Source organism: Canis lupus, chromosome 11, assembly GCF_011100685.1.
Source record: "Canis lupus familiaris isolate Mischka breed German Shepherd chromosome 11, alternate assembly UU_Cfam_GSD_1.0, whole genome shotgun sequence".
Lineage (NCBI taxonomy): Eukaryota > Metazoa > Chordata > Mammalia > Carnivora > Canidae > Canis > Canis lupus.
In genome coordinates, this window is record NC_049232.1 from 51,400,077 (window position 1) to 51,426,645 (window position 26,569).

The 26,569-nt window shown below is 46.2% G+C and overlaps 1 protein-coding gene across 14 annotated transcripts in view; it reads left to right on the plus strand.

The window, feature by feature from the left end:
• DNAI1 (dynein axonemal intermediate chain 1) overlaps nt 1-26,569 on the plus strand; it is a 124,873-nt gene that overhangs the window by 82,348 nt on the left and 15,956 nt on the right. For 11 of the 14 annotated variants that reach the window (XM_038552631.1, XM_038552630.1, XM_038552627.1 and 8 more), the window contains 11 exons: nt 2,964-2,996; nt 6,738-6,836; nt 7,031-7,111; nt 8,527-8,653; nt 8,923-9,044; nt 9,288-9,407; nt 10,386-10,445; nt 11,870-12,004; nt 14,944-15,028; nt 18,720-18,837; nt 19,092-19,135. In XM_038552631.1, coding sequence (XP_038408559.1) covers nt 2,964-2,996; nt 6,738-6,836; nt 7,031-7,111; nt 8,527-8,653; nt 8,923-9,044; nt 9,288-9,407; nt 10,386-10,445; nt 11,870-12,004; nt 14,944-15,028; nt 18,720-18,837; nt 19,092-19,135 — 1,024 coding nt within the window. The remainder of the gene's footprint in view (nt 1-2,963; nt 2,997-6,737; nt 6,837-7,030; nt 7,112-8,526; nt 8,654-8,922; nt 9,045-9,287; nt 9,408-10,385; nt 10,446-11,869; nt 12,005-14,943; nt 15,029-18,719; nt 18,838-19,091; nt 19,136-26,569) is intronic. The other 3 variants (XM_038552633.1, XM_038552638.1, XM_038552639.1) reach the window with 3 other exon arrangements.

Here is a 26,569-nt window from a genome sequence, read left to right on the forward strand (position 1 = left end):
CCAGAAATAACAGAGTGTCTATTTGAAGATACATTTCATCTTGCATCTCTTAACAGCCAGTACTTATGGTGGTGATGGAAGGTGGGGCAGAGCCTTGCTCAAAGTAAGGAATAGAAGAATAGAGGGAGGTAGGAGAAAAACGATAATACGTCAGGGTAAGATAAAGGACTAGTAGAGGTTAGTTAAGTAGTGTTTCGTTAGAGATAGTGGGAGCAGAAAGGGGAAAGGGAAGATGGTGTTTCTGGCAGGAGGAACTATATGTAAAAAGCAAAGGTGCAGGAGCACCACTGGCTCAGTCAGAAGAGCATGCAACTCTTGATCTCAGGGTCATGAGTTCAAGCCACATGTTGGGTATAGAGATTGCTTTAAAATAAGTAATTAAGGGCAGCCCAGATGGCGCAGCGGTTTGGTGCCGCCTGCAGCCCGGGGTGTGATCCTGGAGACCTTGGATCGAGTCCCACGTCGGGCTCCCTTTATGGAGCCTGCTTCTCCCTCTGCCTGTGTCTCTGCCTCTCTCTCTCTCTCTCTATGAATAAATAAATAAATAAAATCTTAAAATAAAATAAAATAAAATAAAAGTAATTAAAAAAAAAAAAAGCAAAGGTGCAGAGGTGAGAAAGCACAGGCCATGCTCAGGAAATGTGAGTAGCTGCATCTCAAAGTGCTAGCACATGAAGGGTTGGAGAACAGGCTGGAATGGAGATGTGGGGCCAAATGATAGAGTTCTGAGGGCCAGGGGAGGGAGTTTGGGCTTTGTTCTTCTGTGGTTTGATGGCTTCTGGGAGGAGCCATCAAAAGCTTTCCAGGAATTCAGGCTTGTCTGTCTCAGGCTTCTCCTTTTGGAAGACCAAGGGCCCAGAGTGGCAGCCTGACATTCAATCTCCTTTGCCATGGTTGGGAAGTCAGGGCTGCAGCTGATTTCATTGGCCTGTTTTGCATTTATTATAGTGTGGCTTTTATAGTGTGTTAATTGAAATATTTCCAACTGCCAAAAACAATTATACTCAAATTGCCTTGTCAGTTCTTTTATTGCCAGATAAATGTTTTACAGACATATTTATGGGGGGCAGTGGTAACTGGATCTCGTTTTCTATTTAAGGCTGGCAGTTTGGATTGGGATTGGCCCTCCATGGTTCTGCTGTGGGCCAGAAAGCTGTTGGATGTTGTAGCACTTCCATCTTGTTACCTTAGGGATCAGAGGTGATTCAAAAAAAAAAAAGCAGTTTTCTGGCTCATGTAGCTTAGCCTCAGAGAAGGGTTCCATCACTGGAAACCCTGGCAACCTGGCAGAAATCTGAATCCTGCTGCCTGCTCTACCAGCAACAATCCCAGCCCAAGCTGAGACATGCTCTTCCTTCTCCCTAGAATCCCTTTCTTCCCCTCCACCATCAAAGCCTCTCCCATAGACTACCATGTAAGAACTGTAAGAGCTATAAGACCCCATCTAGTCTAACTCTGTCGCTTTGTATTTGGAAGACTGAGGCCCAAGGCACTTCTGCAAGATCACACAGATGGCCTGTGAGAGCAGGGAGCAGAGGTCTCTGTCCAATGTGCTATGCAGCCACCACACTGCACTGGCCCCTCCTCCAACACTTTAGACTTGCTTCCTACAAGTGCCTTTCCTTCACATTTCTAGCCTCCACTGATCTCCCTTTTGCTTGATCATCTGAAACATCTATTGTTCTGTATATATACTGCAAGGTTTTTGTTTGTTTGGTGGAACATTTCACTAGCTCTGTCACTGTTCTTCTTTTGCCTTTGTGCATGCTGTTTTCTTCTTCTGAAAAATATTTTCTCCAGTTGGACAATATATTTTTTTTCTTTGATATCCAGCTAGGAAATAGCCACCTCTGGGAGCCTTTCTTGTGATGGGTAAGTGTCTCTGTGCACCCCTCCAGCACTCTGGGCACATATATCTCTGTTGCTGGCACAGAGCAGGCTTTCAAAGGAACATACTCTGAGTGAGTAAGTGAGTGAGTGAATGAGAGAGCAAAGGATGAGCACTGTCTACACTATCCTCCATGGACCCTGAGGAAACTGGAACAGAGACCTTATCTGTCTTCATTTTTGTCCTACTGCTCGGGTATGTCCCTAACAGATAAATAGATGCTCAACAAATGTTTATGAAGCTGAACAGACCATGATGCTCTTGGGAACATAAAATTTTATTTTATTTTATTTTATTTTATTTTATTTTATTTTATTTATTCATGAGAGACACACACAGAGAGAGAAACAGATACAGGCAGAAGGGACTCCATGCAGGGAGCCTGATGAGGGACTCGATCCCAGGACTCCAGGATCACACCCTGGGCCAAAGGCAGGCACTAAACCTCTGAGCCACCCAGGGATCCCCTTGGGAACATAAAATTTTAGTGTGTTAGAACTGGAAGGTCATCACATCCAATCCTATACATTTTACTGACGAGGAAACCGAGGCCCAAAGAGGAAAAACATTTTTCCCAGCATCATGATTACTAATGCGTTTGACAGCATTCTTTCATTTATTCAATAAGTATTTTGAACACATGCTATATTCTCAGACAGCAGTGGATAACACAAAGTACCTGCTCAGAAAGAGTTTACATTCATCCCAAACAAGTGTTTGTGAATATAATCTGACGTCAAAATCCCCTTAGTGGAAAGCATACTGCAAAGCTGAGCACTTAAAATAGCATATACTTTTAAAAAATGTTTGTTGAAATGCCCAATGCTAAGTTACCTGGTTGCTCTTCATGGGTCAGTTGCACTGATGCTGGAATGGGGTTGCTTCAGATACAGGGCCTCCTTGGCTGGGGTAAGAAGCACACGTTGCCACTGAGAAGACTGTTTTTAAGACTTGGGAAAGCTCAGTGTCCACTGTCTTTGGGGTCTCTGGGCAGAAACTTCCCTATAATACTGTTTCTGATAGTCCCACAGATATTTGCCTATGATTTACCTCTTGTTTCTGTTCTTTCTTTCAGAGCATCAGTGTGGGCAGAGGAACCAGAAAAAGAGTAAGTGCTGAGCCCACTGCAGGCTCTCAGCAAGAAGCTAACAGCATTGTTTTCCATTGAAAATATTAGCTATATATTTTTTAGAAAATTCAAATGAGCAAAAAGAACATTAAAATCACCCTTAAACCCACCATCACAGGAAACCTCTTAGTTAACACATGATGTTATATCCTCTCAGATATTTCTGTGCATATATAAAAATGATATGTATTTATTTTGAAATGGAATCAAACTGTATGTTATTTTATAATCTCCTTTTTACATAATATATTTAGAATACTTTTCATTGCCAATAAACATACTTTTATAGCATCATTTAAAATTACTATATAATATTTTACCATATGTTCCTTAAGGCCATACCATAATTTGTTCAACCATGCCCCATTATTGGACATTAATGTTTCATGTTTCCTCTTTTTCACTATTATGATCAATTCTCCAGCAAACATTTGTACGTTTAAATCTCTGGGCATGTCCTTGGTTATTTCTTTAATAAAAAAGTCCTACACATAGAAACTTCAGTCAAAGAATATAAACACTTGTTAGGCTTTTGAGAAATATTCCCAAATTGCTCTTTAGAAAGGTTATACTTGATTCAATGGGTACAGGCACCCCGATGTTTAGGCAGCATTATCAGCAACAGCCAAATTATGGAAAGAGCCCAAATGGCCATCAATGATGAATGGAGGGCAGCCCAGGTGGCTTAACGGTTTAGCGCCGCCCTCAGCCCAGGGCATGATCCTGGAGACCCAGGATGGAGTCCCACATTGGGCTTCCTGCATGGAACTGCTTCTCTCTCCGCCTGTTTCTCTGTCTCTCTGTCTCTCTCTCTCTCTCTCTCATGAATAAATAAATGAAATATTTTTTTAAATGATGAATGGATAAAGAAGATAAAGAAGATGAATGGAATACTACTCCGCCAACAAAAAGAATGAAATTTTGCCATTTGCAATGACATGGATAGAACTAGAAGGTATTATGCTAAGCGAAATAAGCCAGTGAGAGAAAGACAAATACCATATGATTTTGCTCACATGTGGAGTTTAAGAAACAAAACAAATGAACATAAGAAAAGGAGAGAGAGAGAGAGAGAGAGAGAGAGAGAGGAAAGCAAACCATAAGAGAATCTTTTTTTAAAGATTTTATTTATTTGTTTGTTTGTTTGTTTTTAAAGATTTTATTTATTTATTCATGACAGTCACACAGAGAGAGAGAGAGAGGCAGAGACATAGGCAGAGGGAGAAGCAGGCTCCATGCAGGGAACCCGACGTGGGATTCGATCCCGGGTCTCCAGGATCGCGCCCTGGGCCAAAGGCAGGCGCCAAACCGCTGCGCCACCCAGGGATCCCTGTTTGTTTGTTTATGAGGGACACACAGAGAGAGGCAGAGACACAGGCAGAGGGAGAAGCAAGCTCCCCTCAAGGAGCCCGATGTGGGACTCCAACCTGGGACTCTGGAACCACACCCTGAGCCAAAGGCAGATGCTCAACCACTGAGCCATCCAGGCGTCCCACCATAAGAGAATCTTAATGATAGAGAACAAAGTGAGGGTTGATGGAGGGAGGTGGGCAGGGAATGGGCTGAATGGGTGCTGGGGATTAAGGATGGCACTTGTTATGAAGAGCACTGAGTGTTATATGTAAATAATGAACCAGTAAATTCTACACCTGAAACCAAATATTACCATATAGGTTAACTAACTAGAATTTAAATAAAAACTTGAAATTTAAAAAAATGACCAAAATTGTCATACTGGCCCTGCACAACAACAGGGTAACCACAGTCATGTTTTTGAGGAATAAATAAAATATCTTTTCTTTTTCATAGTAGCAAAGAGAGGTTAACTGTAAAACTCTCCCTATAACATACAGAAACTGTAGTCTGCCACTGCAGAAGAAAAAACTATTAACACAAAGATAAGACAATTAATCTAATTCTACTGAACACCAGCAACCTGACTGCTAATCATATACCTCAGGGGTGGACAAATTTTATCTATGAAGTGCCAGAGAGTAAATATCTTAGGCTGTGGAGGCCATTTGGTCTCATGTATAACTACTCAACTCTGCTTGTATGGCCAAAGCAGCAAAAGACAATACATAAATGAATGAGTGTGATTGTGTCCCAATAAAACTATTTATGGATGAAAAAAGAGAGAGGGAGGGAAGGAAGGAAGGAAGGAAGGAAGGAAGGAAGGAAGGAAGGAAGGAAGGAAGGAAGGAAATGAAAGAAGAGAAAGAAAAAGAAAGAAAAAAAACGAACTAAAGAAAGCACGCACAACCCACCGACATCGACGCAGAACTTCAGAACAGCCCCCCGATACACCGCCCTCCCAAGAAAGAAAAAAGAAATGTAGGTAGGTAGGTTGTGTTAATTTATGGGCATCAATTTCCCCATAACCACACCAACATTGATAATTAGTTTCATTTGGTTGAGGGATCTCTTTGTTTTGGGTTTTTGTTGTTTTCGTTTTCAATGGTTTTTTTTAAGAAAAGATTTTATTGGGGCCCCTGGGTGGCTCAGTCCGTTAAGCATCTGCCTTCAGCTCAGGTCATGATCCCAGGGTCCTGAGATCAAGCCCTCATCAGGCTCTCTGCTCAGTGAGGAGCCTGCTTCTCCCTCTCCCTCTGCCTGCCTCTCTGCCTACTTGTGCGCTCTCTCTCAATCTCTCTCTATATAATAAATAAATAAAATCTTGGAAGGAAGGAAGGACTGATTTATTTGAGAGAAAGAGAATGAGAGAATGCGAGCAGGGGGAGGGGCAGAGGGGGAGAGAGAATCCCAAATAGACTGCACTGTGCAGAACCTGGTGTGGGGCTCCATCTTACCACCCTGAGATCATGACCTGAGCTGAAACCAAGAGTTGGTTGCCCAACTGACTGAGCCAACACAGGTGCCCCATACTTTTCAGGAATTTTATAGTGAAAAATGACATTCTTTTATTTTGTATATCTTTGCTAACCAGGGTGAGTTTTTCGTAATATATCATGGGCCACTTTGGCAAGGTTTTTAGCTATCAGGAAAAGTAAAAACTCGTAGTCTGATTTTTTTGCAGCAAGAATCTGATGGGACTGGAAAGCTCAAAGTTACCAGGTACTAAGAGTATTGCTGTAAGAGTAACCATAAGGTGGCAAATTGGAAGATAAAATATGAATCAGAATTGAAGTAGCTTAAAAAATAGCTGGATGGGATCCCTGGGTGGCACAGCGGTTTGGTGCCTGCCTTTGGCCCAGGGCGCGATCCTGGAGACCTGGGATCGAATCCCACGTCGGGCTCCCGGTACATGGAGCCTGCTTCTCCCTCTGTCTGTGTCTCTGCCTCTCTCTCTCTCTCTCTTTCTGTGACTATCATAAATAAATAAAAAATTTTAAAAAAAGAATAGCTGGATGTCCTTTCATTTTGCATAAAGCCCTGCCTTTGGCAGCTGGTCCTGATCATTAGGTTCCAGACTATATGGGAGAGAGTAGGGAAGGGAGAGTTCTTCCTGTCTCACTACTGGCTCCAAAGGCCCACCACAATGTTCCAGCTAACCTCTGACCTCAAGAGCTAAGGTGGCTAAGGTCTTCCAGGCAAAGAGAACTCTGGCCTGAGCAGTTCCTTTGGACTCTTCCATGAATGATCTATTGTGCATTTTGTATTCTATGTATTAGGGACAGAGCTTGGCTTCTGGGAGGATTTGTGAGTGAAAGGGCCTCCTGCAGAAATGCTTACTAATCCTCACATGAGGTTTTTGTCCAGGATGAAGATTCAGGGACTGAAGTGGGAGAAGGAACAGATGAATGGGCCCAGTCCAAAGCCACGGTTAGACCCCCTGACCAGCTAGAGTTGACTGATGCGGTGAGTTAGCAGCATCCTGCCCTTGCCCCTTCTCTTTCCTCCAGCCTCAGATATGTGTTCTTTCATAGTACAGATTAGGAGCCTGCATAGAACCTGGCTGTGAGATGTCTGCTGATACCCTGAGGGGTCCTCTCAAGTCTCAAAAGCAGTAGGGGCCCTCTGTGTATAACCTTCTTGGTATTTTTCTCCCTTAGGAGCTAAAGGAGGAGTTCACCCGCATTCTGACAGCCAACAACCCACATGCACCCCAGAACATTGTCAGGTACAGCTTCAAAGTAAGTCATCCCCTCTGAGGTAGGGACCTCTAGGTACTCCCTGGCTTGGCAGTGATGGCTATATTACAAAAGCCTCTCTGCTATTAGAGATCACCTTTAAACTTTGGTCTTTGACTGGAACCTTGAAATTTTACATGGAATTTTCTGGAGATTTAAGAAATTTCTTTACTAATCTCCTTTGAAATCTTAATAAGTACTTATTATGTGTCAGACACTGTATTAATAAATTATTTTCATTATCTTCAATACTTCTAACTATTCTGAAAATTAGATATTATCCTCATTTTACAGATGAAAATATTAAAGCTTAGAGTGGCTAAGCCCAAGTTCATCCAGGAAATAGGGACAGAATCAGGATTGAATCCATTCTGCCCACCACCATAAACCATGCTCTTAACTGCTACACTGTTTTATCCTCCCATCCATCTGAGTTACCGAGAAAAGGGCTTTGTGGTGACTTTTTAAGGCAGAGCATCCCAACCTATGTGTACAAATAGTAATTCTTTTAGTCCTCCTGGGGCAGGTGGGTTTGGTACAACCAGAGCCCATGGGCTGGCTTCATCTCCAGTGAATTTATCCCTTTGTGTAAAATATAACAATTTTCTTTGTGACTTGAAAAAGGTTGAGAAGAAATGTTTTGAAAGAAGGAAGGAAATCCTGGTCTCAGGCAATGATACAACTAAGATGTTTATCAATAAGGAAGCTATTAAAAGAACCAGACTAATAGGCCCTATGAAAACAGGGATCGTATCTATTTTTGCTAAGCTTTATATCTCTGGAACCTAGGAAATACTTGGCATGTTGTGTTGTGTCTGCTTAAAAATTATTTGTTGAAAAGGAATGAATAAGGTTGCCTGGATTTTAAACCTAGCACTGCTTCTCATTTGCTGTATGAACTGGACAAGTGCCAAACTCAAACCTTTCCTAGATTTCTGGGGCCTCTTCTATAGAACAGGGGGATTGGATATTTAGTGTCTCTGAGAATCTATCCAGTCCTCATATCCACTAAATACAGTACAGAGAGGGTCAGGCCAGGGATATCTGATGACCATGTATGACCTTTCTCAGATCTGTGATGAGACAGGTATATGAGGATCCCAAGGCATGGATGTAAGAGCCAGTGACAGACAAATCCAGAGCTATTCAAAGTTGGAAAGAAAATATATTTTAAAATATGTCTTTGATGAGAACTTTAAAAAAAAACTTTATTTCATTTGCCTCTTCTTCTTTAAGCTGGAATGTAATGAAAACTTCAGGTTAACTGAAGATTGGAGGATATATATATATATATATATATATATATATATATATATATACAGATGGACCACATTAAGCCTTACAGAATGAAGGCAGACTACATTTCAACTCCGGCCCTTTTGGGACACCTGGTCTGACTCAGTCCCCTCTCCTCTTAGGAAGGCACATATAAGCTTATTGGTGTTGTGAACCAACTGGCAGTTCACTTCAGCCAGGTCGGGAACCTGATCCCCAAAGACTCGGACGAAGGACGGCGGCAGCACTACCGGGATGAGTTAGCAGCAAGTAGGCCGAGGGACCAGCTCAGAGCTGGAGCCCAGAGCCCGGGCCCCTTTCCATGGTCACCCAAGGGAGCAAATACTAAGCCAGAACTCTGCAGAACTTCTACTTACATAAAGTTCCAATAGCTGGCTGTCCTGGTTAGGTCTGGGAGTCAACCCATGAGAACTGTGGTATAGCTGAGGTCTCAAAGGTAGAAACCAAGAAAGCCTGGCCCTGCCAGGGGGTGGGAGAGTAGGCTCGGGCTTTGGGTTCACCTGCAATTTCTTACCAAGGTTCTCAGGAGTCCACTAAGGTGGTGATTTCTGAAACTGAAATCCTTGAAGAAGAAGAAGAGCTTAAGGAAACAGAAGCTGAAACTGAAGCTGGGAGTCAAACAGATATGCCTGTAGCTGAGGTACAGTATAATATTGCTCCCATTCCTCCCCTTCCAGCTCCAGGTGTGGATGAAAGCTGTAGGGGTAACTTGTTGGAGGTAGAGCTGAAGGTGAGAGGTTAGAGGCTGCAGGTACCAATACCTCTTGCATCATCACCCTCTCCTACTTCCATCCTCTCCTAGGATATGACTTCTCCCCACTATTGACTCCCCACCACCTTCTTCTCACAGCTGATCCCTGATCCTGTGGGTCTTTTTTTCCAGGTAGCTGAAAAAGTGACTGAAGAAGAATTGATGACTCCTAAGCAGCCCAAGGAGCGAAAGCTTACCAACAAGTTCAACTTCAGTGAGAGGGCCTCACAGACCTTAAACAACCCTCTCCGGGTAGAGCAGCCCCCACTGCAGTGCCTCTACCTTGAAGCTCTGCACTTTGCATGGCAGGAAAGGAGCAGGCCTGCTCCCAGTCTCAGCAGCCCTTAGCTTGGAAGGATGAGAGGCACAGGCTGAGGAGAGCTGGGAGCATGTGTTTGGGTCCTTGTAAGCCAACCTGATGGGAGTTCAGAGTGGATAACAAGGAGTCTGAAGCCCTTCACTGAGACTGAAGCATGTACAGGCCTTGGAGAGGACAATAAGATCTGGGGGAGTGAGGGGAGGCCAGAACGTGCCAGGGAGGCAGGACTCAGAGCCAGTTTGATTGAAGCTGATGGTCTGTAGTAGACTAGCTGGAAAAGGCTAGAAAAGTTCCCTGGCTCATAAGTATGGAGGGCTCTGAGTACCAGGCTGAAAGAACCTCTCAGGGTTTCAGGGGAGATATCCACATATATAAGACAGTGCTTTACGGAAACCAACCTCTGAATGGAGGGCAGAGGTCTATGGGATGGGTTTCTAGTACTCCTAATCATGCTGTATAGTCCCTCTTCAGTAATTTGCATGATATACAAGGAAAAGGGAGTGTATTCCTCTGGTGGAGCCAGAGACCCCAGTATTAGGAGGAAGTCTTGTCAGGGTGAAGGATATTAGCCCAGTAGCTTGCCAGGGGCTGACCTCTGTGTCTTGCAACAGGAAGCTGGCCAGAGACCTGTCCATCCCCCACTTGGAGTTTTTCTTGATTGAAACTGGGATAATCAGGCTTCATTGCCCCTGATTTCTAGCTTAGGCTTCTTCTGAAGGAGACTTAGAAGGAAAATGTAGGCTTTTACTGCATCATTTGGTCCTTTATTCAGGCCCTGTTTACTTCCCCAGTTCCATGTCCCACCCCTCCCACTGCTCCAACTGAACTACTTCACTTATAGATATACTGTTGGGTTAATTGAGAAGGAGTTGAGGGCTTTCTATGGGTTTCCCATTGTCATTGTTCTCTAGGACCGAGAATGCCAGATGGAACCTCCTCCCAGGACAAACTTTTCAGCCACAGCCAATCAGGTAAGACCCTGGGTCAGTTTAAAAGTCATCATCACACCTCCAGCCACCTACCCCTGCATCTTTGTCAAAGATTCCTCTGGCAGTTTGCCCTCCTCATTCATCCATCCTCCTGTTCCTTATCCAGGTTCTGAACACTTGGCATATGAGACAGTAGGTCACCACCCAGGGAACTCTAGATCAGCTACATGCCCTCCAGGGCAAGGCTGTCAAAGAGGGGAAAAGGCATGGCTTCTGACTCTCTGCAGCTCATGGTATCCCAAGGCTGACTCTGAAGTGTTAGCACTTTAGCTTGCCCTTCTAGCAGCTTTCATTGTTCCTGCAGACCCTCCTTCTCCCTCAAATCCTACTGGATACCCATTCTGATTTGGGCAGGATATGGTGCTAGGAGCCCTGAGCTCAGCCCCCAGCTTTGCTGCTCATACTATAAGATCCTGGGCAAACCATGTCACCCTTAATGCATCAATTTCTTTTTCTCTGTCAAATGAGGATGATAAGCAGCCTCACAGGATTGTTAGTAGGCTCTGAATGAGATAACAAACATTGAATTATGTTGTAGTGTGGAATACTGGCCCATGGGTGAATCATTAATGTAAGGTGTGTCTATCTGGCCTCCAGGTGGCAGTGACTGCCCAACTCTGGAGACCACAGAATGTGATCCAGAATTTTTGCCCAGTCCCAGATCCTTGGTGCTTCCTTGCTACTATCCTGGAGCTCCTATTGGTGTCAGATCCAGTTAGCAGGGGTCCCCTTACTTTAAAAAAAAAAGATTTATTTATTTTAGAAAGAGAGTGAGTGAGCAGGGGAGGAGCAGAGGGAGAGGGGGAGAGAGGGGGAAAGAATCTCAAGCAGACTCTATGCTCAGTGTAGAGTCCAGCATGGGGCTCAATCCCATGATCATGAGATAGTGACCTGAGCTGAAACCAAGAGTCAGACACTTAACTGACTGAACCACCCAGGCACCCATCATTTACTTTTCGTTTACCTTTTTATGCTCACAAGGTGTGGTCAGTGTGAACTGACCAACATGAACTAGTAAAGCTTATTACATCTCCATGGGGGGAAACATTTTTAAAATATTCTACTTCAGAGTCTTATAATTCACCAAGAAAAATGTGAGCTAGCCCATTTGTTTTGCCTAGTGGGGTCTGTAGGTTGGAACAATACTGATCTCCAGCTGATAACTGAGCCTGAGGTGGAAAGCTCATCCCAGAGGTGCCCTGAGAGCTCCTTCATTCCTGTCCTCAAGCTGGCAGCAGAGAAGATAGACATTGAATATATAACTACAGTAGGCCAAGTAGGGGATGCTATAGAGACATGTGACAGGGGTTGATATAATCTATTCCTCAAGCTCTAGAAGCTGAATAGGAGTTGGCTGGCTGAAGATTTTGCCCTGTGATGATCCTTCTCATCTTGCCCTTGCCTAGTGGGAGATCTATGATGCCTATGTAGAGGAGCTTGAGAAGCAGGAAAAGACCAAAGAGAAAGAGAAGGCAAAGACACCAGTGGCTAAAAAAATGGGGAAGATGGCCATGAGGAAGATGACATCTATGGAGTCCCAGGTTTGATGGAGGTTCCTATGGCTCTGTCACAGAGAATAACTGAGTGGGATCTTGGTCTCTGGGTAGAGAAGCCTGTCTATCTGAAATAATGTCACAGACCTTAAGGGGAGTGCTAATGTTGAAGTATGAAGAGTTCTTTCCTTGTAGAAACATGTGAGAAGACTTACAGCCTCTGGCAATCCACATGTCTCTCCAATCTTGTATAGGATTCAAGATTATTGGGTTATGGGGCAACAGAAGACATAAATGTTATTGAAAGCCCAATGTACACCTTGAAAGAGCTCAGGAGTCTTCTCAGGATGGTGTGGGATATGAAAATAAGGCACTACCTCCCTGAGCAGGGCTCTTGGGGTTTGGGAGAGTGAGTTGCTCTTTGACCTTCAGTCCTTGTGTTTATTTGTACCCAATTTTTATGGTGAGTCTTATGGGCCAGGAGCCAAGTCAAAGCTAATCACAGTCACCAGCAAGTCCAGGCCACTGGATGTGGTCATTCTGGATTTTTACTGTCTGGCTGGATTTTTACTGTAAAGAACCATATAGGAGTCATTATAGAGGTAATAGTTGGGGGGCTCACTGTGGGTATAGCCTGTATAGGTTGGGGATCATCATGGAAGTTATAGTGATAGGTCACCACAGGGAAGATCACCACGGGGAGTGCTGAAGGACCACATTTGTCCCTTCAACAGAGAGAAAGTTGGGTCAGGAGCCAGAGTCGCAGTATGGATATCAGATTGAGTTTGACCTGCAATGGAGTGGGAAAGATGAGGGCCACAGGAAGCTTAGGTCTGGGTTCAGCACCTTGGAGAGTTCCCAGGCAGCTCTGGGAAGTGGCTCTGCTATAGAAACCAGATGAGTTAAAGGAAATTTTGCTTTGTCTAAGGTATCCCCACTTCCACTCAAATCCATGTCCCTGATAAAAATCACATTTTGCAAGAGCTTTGAGGGTTCCCTGCCTTGGCTTAATATGAACTGCCTCAATTCAGTTTCATTCAACTACAGACCAAGCACTTGTGATCATGATCATGCTGGGTACTGGAACCCTGAGGTGAAAGATGAAGTCCTTGCCCCATGGGTTGCCCTGTCAAGACCCCTGACTTCCCCTGTACTATTACCTAGAAGTTAGCAGCTTCAGAGGGGCTATTTGCCTGGGTCACATTTCACTTGAAGATCCATCAATGGTTTGGCTATAGGCTGTTTGGCTATAGGCTGTGTGCTAGGACCATTATTGCAGAAACCTTAATTGCAGCTGCCAGGACCTAGAAAACAGAAGAAATGTCCCTGTGGCTGAAAATTGTCCTTCGGTCCAAGCCCTTGGTGCCTAACATGTCTATCAGACTTGGTGTCTAACATGCCCAGGGAAGAAGGACTACACTTGAATCTTCCAATTTGGTTGACATTGAAGGCTGTGATGCAGGAAGATACCAGCCCTCTGAACGAAGAAGCTACAGTGGAGGCAGGACACTGAATACTTAGTGTAAAACCACTACACAAGGCAATTGAGTTTTAATTGGGAATCCCAAGAACTGGTCCTGGCTGTCTGTAAAATAGAGTGGCCCTTTGCTTAGGCCCAGTGCATGAAGAGTGACCTCTTCTTCAGTGACTTGCATCTGATGAAGTTGATATAAAACTCAAGTACATGGGAAGGGAGAAAGTGGAATAATTCCATGATACCCTGGAGTAATAGATCTCAAGTTTGTCTCATTCATGATTTGGATGAATGTACAGAAATGAAAGCAAGTTTGTCTGATCTGAAAGATTGGGACAGGAATGGGAGAAAGGGTTCAGAGGCCACAAGTTTAGTCAGAACTAATGAAAAGCAATGTCTGTTCAAGTAGCATAATATCCAGAACAAGGGAGACTGAAGTCCACCACATTCTGTCTTCAGAGCACATCAAAAACCCTGAGTCTGCCAGGATAAGGCAAGGGTGTTCAGGCTAGTGAGGGACTGGCTTTCTGTGTGAAGCTGAGGGCTTGGGACCTAGAGTCCACAGAGCTGAGTTTATTTTTTTATTTTTTTCAGAGCTGAGTTTATATCCTGTCTTTGCTACTTATTAGCTGGGGTTTTCTAACCTGTTTCCTCATTGGAAAGACATCCTAAAGATACTTTGCAAGATTATTGTAACAACCCAAGATTATGTACAGTTGCTAGTATGGTACAGTGACCCTATGGTGCAGGTGCCATTATTCATCCCTGCTGTATCATGTGTACTCTAAGACTCAGAGAAATAACTTGCCTAAAGTTGCCACTTGGCTCCTAATCCATGGGATGGGAAGGGAATGCAGGTCTGTGTAGCTCTACCACCTGATGCTGACACTCCTGGGATATCTCATTTTCAAGAGCCATGGACCTGGCCATGTTGAGCCCCTCGAGCTGCCCACTCATCTGGTTCCTCCCTGCAGTGGGCAAAGTCTTGGATTAGGAGTCATTTCTGCCTTGTACTTCTGGTATACAAGCATATCTCTTCCCCTCTCTGGGCTTCTATGTCTTCCTCAACTCTTAACTAAATAAATTGGACCAGAAGCTCTCTTTAATGGGAGTCTTTGTCATTTCCTGAAATGGTGAAACCTCTCTGTCTCCACTGAAGAAGGCTCTTACCTTCCCTTTTCTGTTCTTCCCTCCAATACCCTTCCTGGGATCTCTTCAATGTCCTATGTTGTACTCCAAGATGCCTTCTGAATAAGCTCAGAATGAAAGATCATGAGGCAGGCTGTGCCCAGGAGCCAAGTATGGCATTGCAGACTCCTTGTGCCATTTATGAGCTGGGCATTCCCAAAAGGGGGTGGGGAGGTGAGCTGGTCCTTGACACATGAAGAGATATCTTTACAGAGTTATCTGGGGTGGGTGGTGTCAGAGACACAATTGTACATCTTGACTGTGGCTTGAGGCATAACATTTCCAGGTACTAGTATGAGGACCTGTGGCCTCTCTATCTCCACAGAGTGATGACATCACCAAAGTGACTCAGGCCGCTAAAATTGTGGAGCGGATGGTCAACCAGAACACTTATGATGATGTTGCTCAAGGTAAGATTTGAAGTGCTGACAACTACTATTATAGCCTGTATTAAAAATTCCTCATGGGGCACCTGGGTGACTCAGCTGTTGAGCATCTTTGGCTCGGGGAGCGATTCCGTGGTCCTGGGTTCGAGTCCCACGTCGGGCTCCCAGTGCATGGAGCCTGCTTCTCCCTCTGCCTGTGTCTCTGCCTCTCTCTCTCTCTCTCTGTGACTATCATAAATAAATAAAAATTAAAAAAAGAAATAAAACAAAAACAAAAAAATTCCTCATGGGGTGCCTGGGTAGCTCAGCTGATTGAGAATCCAACTCTTGATTTCAGCTCAGGTTAGGATTTCAGGATCCTGGGATCAAGATTTATGGGCTCTGTGTTCAGTGGGGTTCTGCTTCTCTCCTCCATCTTCCTCTGCTACCTCTGTGCTTTTTCTCTCTAAATTAAATAAATATTTTTTAAAATTCTTCGCATAAGGCATGAGTGTCCCATGTTAGGTCTGTAGATGCAAGGGGGAGAAAAACTAATCCTTCCCTCCTCTGGATGTCACCTGGAAGACATGGCATACACAGGTCTACTACAAACAATGGAATAAGAAAAAAAATGGGTCTATTGATGAGATCTGACAATGGTGCAGCAAAAACACCTGCACATTAGTGATCCAATGGATCACTTCCCAACAGCCCAGGGAATCAGGCAGAGAGCAGAGAGTATTACCCCTACTTTACACAAGAGGAAGCTAAATCCAAATCTACCTGGCTAGTGAATGGCAGAGAGGACCCAAATCTAGGTCTTGAGCTTCCTAATTCTTGTCTCTACTGTGTCCATCTTGGAGACAATATAAATGCTACAATACAGACTGAAACTGCTCTGGGGGAATGGAGGAATGGAGGAAGGGATGAGTGGCAGCAGTAAAGGAAGGCAGCAGGGAGGGATAAGCTAAATGCCAAGGGATAAGCAGAGGTTGAATGGGAGATTAGCAGAAAGGCAGATGTTTTCACTGGGTGAGGGACAGCATGAGCAGTGACTTGGTGGTAAAAACAAATTGGAATGGACTCTGAGGACAAAGGGCAGCTGGCTCAGTGACTCAAACAGGGGTTTGTTGGAAAGTAGGGAGAGTTCAGGTTATGAAGGTGATTAGAGCCAGTTAATGAAGGACCTAGAATATCTCAGGGAATCCGAGCTTTTCCTGCAGACAGTTTAAAGATACTGTCCAGGCGGGAACATAGCCCAGTGAGAGCATGGCCAGAGAAGGATGTGATTGGCCAAATACAGGGACAGAGATGAAGATGAGGTTCAGGTGTGGGGTGGAATGGGCCTCAACATATCTTTTCCAGGGGAGAAAAGGATGCAGTTACCATAGTGAAAAACCAGCACCAGTATTCCCTAGGAATGACCCATATATTGGGCATTGTGCTGTGCAATTTGCATATATTACTTTATATCGTCCTGACCTCCACACTGTCAGATGGATACCAATATTCTCTCCATTTTGTAGGTGAGAAATCTGGACTATTGCCACTCATTCAAAACCATAGCTAGTATGAGGAGTAAGTGGAGCAATCAGGACTTGAACATGGGCCCCTTGGATCCATAGCCTAAGCCCTTCAGCATAATGCTACAGGGCCACTGAGCTGGAAGAGACATTTCAAATAAACATTCAATAAGTCTATGCTGGTGATTAATTAGTAATGAAGTGAAGAAAGAGATTGATTCAGAAATGCTTAAATCCTGGGGGCCTGGGAAATTCTGGTGTCTTTGACAGAGCCAGGGAAACAGAATCCTTCCCATGGCATGAACAGCACATTCCCAAGTGGCTTGTATTTCCCTAAGAGGTTGTGCATTTATTTGGAGCAGCTGCCTCCCCAAAGTTGGCAGCTCCTCGTTGCTGGCTGGTCTCCTTTGCTGACAGCCTAGGGCTCTTCTTGGTGACTTGATGCTCATTGCTCACCCATGGGACATAGAAACCAAGGCTGCCAAGACCAGCAGCCTAAACAAGCCCCCTTGTTATCATTCAGGCTGGAAAACGACCTTGAGTGCTTTTCAAAGCTGTCAAAGTACACAGCAGCTGTGAATGAATTTGTCACTCACACAGCTTGGCTTTCTGAAACCCAGCCTCTCCAACCAGCCCACCGAAAGGGCTGCAAACACTATTAATATCCATGGAGAAATTGGCCTTGGTGAACCTTTTTCATTTATAAGAACACAATCACATAAAAATGCATTGAACTTTGATTTTTTTTAATTGCATACTCTTTTCCCTTTGGGAAAATCTAGTCATGAAGAAGTGAAAGCAGAGAAGTGTTCCCAATTAATCTCCTCTCTGAAATGAGGTATATTCAAAGATTGCCTAAGCTCAGGGATCTCTGATATGATCAAGGCTCATGCCTCTGATCACTCTAATTTTTTGTTGTTGTTCTGAGATATTTTTGAGGTTTGAGTGTAGTTCCATGACCTCAAGGCTGGGGCAGTGCCTGGGCATGTCCTTGACCATGTTGGGTGAGAGCATTAGTTTTCTAATGGGTCACCCTTGGTTGGAAAAAAGACTGAGAAACTTTTCACTTCTGGTGATTTATTTCATTGGATTCTTTGAACAGTCATTGGGTGTCTGCTGTGTGGCTGGCACTGTGCTAGGCACTTCGAGTCCAGTGATGAATATAACAAGCTGCCTGCTCCTCAGGAGCTGTCTGGTAGGCGAGACAGGCAAAAGGATAAATAGAAGCAACACAGCGTGACAGATATTTCAGTAGAGAAGAGGCAAGGCTGAAATGGAGGAAGAAATGAATTCTGCTCAGCAAGAAAATGAAGGCCTCACAGAGGAGAGGGAATTTAATCACAGAGGATCTGCAGTGAGTGGGAGTCTGCCAGGAAGATGGAAGAGCGGGACATTTTAGACACTATTTGATATAGAGGTTACATGAACACTTAGCTGGAAATGCCATGGAAGTCATGGCTTGGAGTCTTGGTTTGACCAGGAAGCCCTGTACAAAGGGAGTCATGGAGGGATTTTCAGTGGGGTGGAGGAGGTAGTGTGGTGAGGCGATTTATTTGTTTTCACTCAGGTAGCTCTGGGGAGCACAGACTGGAGGAGGAGTTATCGGAGGTGGGGAGACCAATTAGGAGGAGGATGTAATAACCTAGGAGATGGTCCTTGGGCATTGACTATGGGTTTGGGGGAAAAAATGAATGGATTAAAGAAGTAGAAAGAAAATATGAGAGATGACAGAAAGAGATTAGTCAAGGATTATCCAGGTTTCCGGCTTAGCTAAGTGGTAAGATGGATGGTGCTTCTACCTAAGTCAGAGGAAGCAGGAGGCAGAGATCATTTAGGGCAGGAGATGAACTTGAGTTCAGAGAACCCAGTTCAGGGATCCATGCAGCTTTCTTCACCATAGTGGAGCATAGCAGCGGATGTGAAGATGGACAAACCTGGGATTTTATCTAGGAGGACATGGCTACTTTATTGTAATTTGCCTCCAATAGCAGTGAGAACAGTAACAATGACACATATACAAAGCTTACTGTGTGCCAGGTATTTTTCTAAGTATAATTAATCCTCACAACAGTCCTTCGAGATAGGTACTATTACTATTCCCACTTTGAAACACAGAGCCTGTTTTGGCCAAGGAGGTACAGACAGAAAGTGGCAGACATGGGTTTGCCATAAAATGGCAGTCCAAGGGCTGATTCAGTGTGGGTGCATTTAAGATTTCAAGTACTACGAGGATGCTGCTGATGAGTACCGAGACCAGGAGGGTACACTGCTGCCGCTCTGGAAGTTCCAAAACGACAAAGCCAAGCGCCTGGCTGTCACCGCCCTCTGCTGGTAAGTATAGACATTGCCGCAAACCCAGAGCCCCTGAGCGCCTGAGCAGGGCACTTGTACTGCGCTTAACCACCTTGAGGATGATATGTAGCATTAGAGGAAAAAATGGACCTGGGATTCTTATGGGATTGTGGGATCAGCCCAGGTCTCTAAAGTCAACAGTAGATGTCTGCAGTGTAGTTAGGCATCAGTGTTGTGTCCATGGGAAAGCCATGTTCATTTCCTGGGCCAATGGGCTGATATTTCTTTTGCAGGAATCCAAAGTACAATGATCTATTTGCAGTGGGACATGGCTCCTGTAAGTAATCTGGCATTTTTTCATTTGCTCACTCAACCAGCAAACACTTTAGTACCTATTCAGTGCAGAGCTCTTTGTGAGGTGTGAAAGATGACTAAGATGTAGTCACTGCCTTCAAGGAGCTCACAGTCTAATGGGAAAGACCGACAATCCAACCAGCAGTTAGAGCTGGGTGAAGGACTATGCCAAAGTGAGCCCTGAAGGTGTTATTGTCGTGAAGAAAGAGGGGATAGCACTTTTGGCAGAAAAAAATAGCATATGCAAAGGTCCAGAGGCACAAGAGATATGGGAGGAAATGAAACTGTTGAAGGAGTCAGGGTTGGCCCCCAAAGGGCTTGATAAGCTATTTCAAGAAGCTTGGAAATTCTCCTGAGGGCAGTCTTATGACATTCTTCTGAGGGGAAGTCACTGAAGGAACCTGAGAAGGGCAGGGACAGAACCAGAGCAGGGGGGTATTGCAGGCATGAGGCTGGGGGCTGGGAAACCACTTAGAAGACTGGTGAGGCTCCTCAGAAAGAGATGGCAGGACCTTGACCACAGCTGTGGAGTGGGAATGGGGAAGTGGGTTTGGGAAGCATGAGAAGTTAGGCTAGACCAGACCTGGGGAGAGAGTGGATGGTGAAGCCGAGCGAGAACTTTCCTGACCCGGCTTTGGAGCAGGCAGGAGTGAGGCAAGGTGCTTCATGTTCTTCACTTGGCCCCAGGGCCCTGGAAGACTGTTTATTGTCCAGGCTGTTGCTGCCCCTGCTGGCCCACCCGTCTCTCCACAGCAGGAGGCAGCAGTGTGGGAACTGTGTAGTAGGTTGCTTTCCCTTCATCTTCCATGTTCCCAGCAGAAGCCCCTGCCTCTGTGCTGGGCTGGACATTCCCCCTTCCTAACGGGAGAGGGCCCCACACTTCATGTTAGCTGCAGCTCTCCAGGCTAACAGCATGTTCTCTGGCTGGGAGGATCAGCATCTATGAACAGAAAACCCTTCCATTCTCCAAGCTTCTGCTGCCTGGCAGACGTGCAAGCTCCTGGTCCCTACCCCTCAGACTGCCTGTGCACCCAGCCCTTTCTTTGACCAGGGTTGGGGAGTGGGAGGGAGGGCAAGGAGGAGTTGGTGTTTATTATTCCTCTCAGGGAGGAGACCTTGGAGCTGCTCCCAGTCTCGTGGTCTGGGCTGCCTTTGAGGATGCCCTAAATGCCCGCTTTGTGTCCCCACTCCTGAGGGTGGGCTGCTGCCAAGCTGGAAGCACCCTCCCCCTCTGGCAGGGAACTAGCACATTCCTCCCCCTCTGCTGCAGCTACTGGGCCTGGAACAGGGCCTGGGGGTTGGGCAGGCCCTCCCAGGAGTGGGTGTGGACCCCCTGTGAGGCTGCTCTCAGCTCAGGCTCTCTGCCCAGGACTGAAGCGAGGGTGGGGGAAGCTCCCTAGCAGGTGGGAGGGAAACCACATCAGTTCTCGCCCCATCCTCCTCCCACCCAGTGCCAGAAGCAGGGGCAGCTGGTTGGGGTCATGCAGAGGCTATCCATAGGGGCAGCTTTAGTCAGTAGTGGTGGAGAAGTCAGGAATAGATGACCCTAAGCCTGACAGGCCCAGCAGCCTCCTTTAGGCAAGCATACACCCAGGAAGGGCCTCTTTGTCCCTTGCTGGCCACATCCACATGCCTGGGTAGTACCAGTCAGTTGTAGAACTTCTGCCTAGAGGGTTACTTCCCAGTGGTGTGACCTGAGGACATAAGCTGCTCTGAGCCTTGGTTTCCTTGTCGGTGACATGAAGAGGCGACACTTGCCAGAATTCCATCCAGGGTTGTTGCTAGACTCACTTGAAAGAAAAGCAAATGGGCCCTATGAACTATAGGAACCACTGACATGTAAAGGACAGTAATTGCTGATTTGTCTGCCATTCTGTCCCCTGGCTTTCCCGCAGGACTCTTAGGGGACCTAAGCAGAGAGAGAGGGCCGTAGGGATGGAGGAGAATCAGATAAGTCCCCTACCTACTCTAGAGAGCAGGCCCCAGAAGCAGCAGTGGTGGTATTTGCTGTTACTGCCACTAGCAAAGGAGTTATCGACCAGCTAGAGCCTTGCAGATCTCAGCACCACTCTGCAGAGGCCCAAGCAGAACCAGGCTGATCTGGGACTCGGAAGGGCTCCTGCATTCACTTTTGAGATCACCTCTGGGAGTCCTGTGCTCTAGAGTGCCCAGAGGCCCCCCCAGAAAAAAAGAGAGCAAAGCTGAGGCAGGCAAAGGGCACCCTAGTCACTGGATGAGGTCATTGTGAGGAGCAGCTGGCTCACCAGCATCCATCACACTGTCTTTGGAAACTCCCAGATGCCAGCCTCCTGTCATCAGACTTTGCCTCATACAGACAAACACTGGAGGAAGAATGTGGGTTTACTGTTGGATTTGACCCTGATGAACTCAGCTCGGGCCTCCTTTTGCCTGATATTTATTCTATAACGCAGCTAAGCAGGACTTTGGCAGGCATAGGCACATGCCTAAGAAGGGCTGTGGCCATTCTATTTGGGCACAGAGCAGGGTGGCTGGAGCCAGGTCAGGCCAGGAGCAAGAGGTAGGGAAAAGGGAGTCCAGGCACTTGCCTGCAATAGTACAGAAGCATTTGACTTGCCTTCATTGTGTGGCTCTTGGGGATGAGGTGGTGGGCATGTCAAGCTGCATGTAAAGCAGAGACTGGGGTGCCCCCTAGGGCCAGGCTCCTGTGTCTCAGCAAAGTTGAGATGCTGTGAGCAGGTGAAAGCAGATGGAGGAACACTGCCAGAGGGCAAGGGAAAGTAGTCTAGGAAGGGGTGGCCCATGGGGCAAAGCTGGGATGCAATTATATCGGCCTGCTACACTGAAGGGATCCTTTCCAGCCCATTAGCCAGTTGATAGCAGGGAAATGGGAACTCCTCATGGCCCGTTGGGCAGGGATGGTGGAGGAGATCCTGGACACTCTGTGTGGTCCTGACTAGCTCACAAGAGATGAGGGGGAAGCTTCGTGGTGGGCCACCCCTAAGAAAGACAGAGGAGCCAGCTGCACTTCAGCCCAGCCTCCCTCTGAGGGCAGCCCTCAAGAGGAGCCAAAGTCAGGCCCTGAGTCCCAGCACTGAACCCTTTCCCACTCTGTCCGATCACATCCTGGCCGATCTCTGAGCCTGCCAAGGCCAAGGATACACTTGTAGGGATTTAAATCTTTCCTGATCATTTATTTGTCAGCTTCACTAATTAAGCAGTGTTAATTTCATTTACTGAAAATGGAAATTCATCCACCTCATTTCTCCCCGTTCATCCTCCACACACAAAATCCATCACTCCTCAGCTGCAGGCTGCGTAAAATTTACAGGACTAATTATGTTGTCAGGTCTCTTTGTAAATACAGTCCATAAAGGCCACTGTGCTTGCCGGGTTGTAGTGCAAGGGCATTCCCGTTGTTAGTTTAATTACTGGTTAGTTATGTAGGTTCTCAAATGTTTGCCTCATTTTCCCTAAATCAAATTAAATGTCCCGCTTGATGTATTCTGTCTCCAAGGCCTTGCTCTTATTTCCTACGCTGTTTAAATATGATTTCTAATTGGAGGAAAGTGCTCAGAAAAGCCCAGCTGCCTGGGAGGCAGAACCCAGCCTGGCACTACGGCCTCTGGGCCTCTGGGCCGTGCCAGAGGTTTGGAACCCTCTAGCACTGATGTCCTGTCTTAGTGCAGCCTTGAGCTAGTCCCTGCTTTTGGAGACTGTGAAAATCCTAACTAAAAGGGCATTTCTGCTCCTGGAGTCCCAGGTGGCAAGGCTGGGTGTGGGAAGCTGAGGAAAGATTTCATTATTGTCACTAGAAGAGCTGGGGATCATTGCATCCATCACCCAGACTTCTAAGGACACTCTTTCTAAACCATCCCAGGAAAAGGTATCATCTATGGGGCTTCTCTCTCTGATTCCTCAAAATAGAGTTTGGGTCAACCTTCCCTGAATGCCTACTACATTTGTTTCCTATTGCTACTGTAACAAATTGCTATGAACTTAATGGCTTAAAACAACATCAGTCTATTGTTTTACATTTCTGGGGGTCAGAAGCCTAAGTGGGTTTCACTGGGCAAAAATCAGTTGTCAGCAGGGTTTTGGCTTCATCCTTTCATTCCTAGAGGCTCTAGGGGAACATCCATGTCCTTGCCTTTTCCAGCTTCTAGAGGCTGCCCATAGTCCATGGCTTATGGCCCCCTTCCAGCCAGCAAGTGCATTATTCTGACATCTGCTTCTATTCTCAACCTCCTTTTCTGAGTCTCCTGCCTCCCTCTTTCCCTTATAAGACCCCCTGTGATTACATTGAGTCCACTCAGATAATCCAGGATAATCTCCCCATCTCAAGGTATTTAACTTAATCAGACCTGCAAAATCCCTTTTGCCAGCTAAGTAACATAGTTATGGGTTCTAGGGATTAGGACACGGACATCTGAGGGGTTGTTATTCCGCCTACCACAGCCCCCTTCCAAATGCCTCTTGCATGTCTTAATAAGGGAGTCTTTAAATGGCTGCTGGCTTGGAGTCAGCCCTGGACTGGACTCTTTTTGGAAAGCCACAGTAAGAAAGGAGGAGGTGTGCTGTCTGAGGCTGGCTTGGCAACCTGTCTGCAGCTTGGCATCCAATTCCCTCTGACCACTGACCTGGCTTTAACCTGGTACCCTAACGTGCCCTTTGTCTACCTTGCCTTCCCTGAATCCTGAGCAAGAGCCCAGGCTTCCCCTCTGTTCTGATAGCCAGAACTCTCCAGTATGGCCCCTGTGATCTAGAGTTATTACTTGCAAGGCAGGGGTAGAGCTCTGGGACTGAGACCCCCACTGGTGGTTGCCAGTTCAAGAAGATACCCATCCATCCACACTCCTCACTGGGCACTACTCTGCTAGGGCCCCACCATAGGGAGCTGAGGGAGTGAGGGCTTTGGTCTATGGTGGCATTAAGCCCTCCTTCCCTGACACCATGGTTTTCTGAGAGCTGCCAGATCAGGTTCTACTAGGGGATTGATTCTCCTTCCCCGAATCTTGTGGATCATGGAAGGTCAGAGTCAGCAGGCTTTAAAGGTGATCTAGCCGAGGCAAGGGGTAGCAGGAGGCAACCCTCCCAACGGAGAGAGTAAACCTGCTGGGCTAAGCCGTGCTCACTCCATCCTTTGATGGAGCCTTTGCAGCAGGCTACAGAAAGACCTACTCATGACCACCTATAATAACAACGTACAGGTAGAGAAGAGTGGAGGGGCCCCACACACAGAAGAGAGGCTGAATGATCTGGAAGCCTTCCTGGAGAAGGGCAAGAGCATAAAGTGGAGCTAATGCCAAGCCAGCAGCCCTCTCCCTCTGTCTCAGAGTCACAGACCAAATGGTTCCTTTCTCTTTCCCTTCCCCTCCCTCTTTTCTTCTCTTTCCCTCTGTCCCTTTCTCTTTCCTTTCCTCTGTTTCTCCTCTCTTCTACCTAGCCACATTTACTTACTGAAATCATGTAGCTCAGAGGAACCAGGAATTCCTCACTGGCCCCAGACTTCAGAGTCTCTGCCTCTTTATACAGTGGAGTGTGGGGTTGGGGGCTCCCATCTGTCATTGGACCCTCCAGTCCTACTTTGAGAAACCAGGGAATTTCTGATATTCAGAACAAGATACCCCCGGGGCTCAGGGCCCAGGGCTTTGTAAGCCTAGAGCCTGATGAGATTCTAGTTAGTCTCCACTGGGAACCGAGGCACTATAGATACCCCTTGATGCCAGCGTTATACTGGGACTCCTGGTGGGTGACATTGTGATGGGAGTGTTGGAGAGCTGAGCAATGATGTACTAGGCTGCTGGTGACCTGGTTGGTGATATCATACTGGGAATGTTGGAGAGCTGGGAAATGATCACTAGACAAGTCACTAAGGACTGCTGGTTATCTGAGCAGTGATATCATATGGGATCCCTGGTGGCCTGAGTGAAGATGTAATTTTAGGACTTCTGGAAAAGATGATGGTACTGTTGGAGGTCTGGGCTGTGATGTCACCTGGGTATACTCAGAAAATGGAATAGTGAGGTCTCCCAGGGGCCACCAGAGTCAGGGATGAGAACATCATAGAATAAGATGGGGTGGAAAGGAAGCACCAGTTAAATGAGAGTTTTTTGTGTTCTCCCATTGTGGTTTGGAAGACAGAACCCTGAACTGGAATTCAGGAAACATATAGTCTAGGCATGATTAGAAACTGTGATCTGGGGGCACCTGACTAGCTCGGTCAGTGGAACACGAGACTTTTGATCTCAGGGTTGTGAGTTCAAGCCCCATGTTGGGTGTAGAGCTTACTTTAAAAAGAAAGAACAAAAAGAAATCATGATCTTTATATCAGGAGGACTCATTTGGTTGCAAGTAAGAGAGACCACCAAGGGCAAGAGGCTTATTGTCAGGATGTATGTGGCCTGAGAACTAAGACAGGACCTAAGGTCTTCATGTGATTGAATGTTCTCTGTGTCCCCATCTCTTGAAATCCATGCTTCTCTCTGCCAGAAGCTTCCCCTTATCATGTGTGAGTGCCCTGTTCTTTACACATTCTCTAGTCCAGATTCTGAAGAGATTGGACTGGCTTTGCCAGTTACCACCACACCATTAGGTCTAGTGTCCCCTTCCTTTCTCCATCTCCACATAAAGACCAGATCAGTGCAGTGTAATTTCAGCTATAAACAAGATATTGTGTGACGCAAACACCATGTGAGGGATCTGATGCAGCCAGGCACGCCATTTCTTCCTTCTGGCCTCAGTTTACCTCTCTATATAAATCAGGAGCCAAAAGTCCAGCCTCTAGTCTCAGTGGTTCTATGAGCAGATCAGAGATGTCCTCACTACAGAGCTATTAAGCCAGGCTAGGGTTTCTTACCCCCCCCCCTTTTCTTATTTCACTAGTCATGAAGACTGTACACACGCAGGGGGTCATTGCTGTCTCTTGAGGGTCCAGGTCCTGCCTGTGCCATAGTAGGAACAAGTGTGAGGGTCATACCCACCTTTGCCCCTTGATGAGATAAGGAGAGAGTCTGAGTCCTCAGCCCGAGCATCAATCACTCTCTACTCATTCACTTACTTGTTTGCTCACCATCTGGATGCCTACCCACTCATCCTATGTCAGTTCCACCCAACATCAAGGACAAACTGGACATTAAGGGCATCAATAGTTCACCAGTGTCCTGGTAGTTACCACTCACTACCCATCCAGGTGCTGGTCTCATTCGGCTGCGGGATGGGGCTCTCTCATCACACTGGGGGCTGCTGAGGGCAAGCCTACATCTCCAGTGGAGTGTCTCTGTCCCTCCCAGGATCCAGCCCACAGGGAGGTCCAGGATTTGTGGGATGAACAAAAGGAACTACAAATGACTGTCACACTGCCTCAGTCCAAGCCCTGCATGATCTGGAGGGGACAGATCACTTCCTTCAGCAGCTACAAATTTCTCCCAACCAGGGT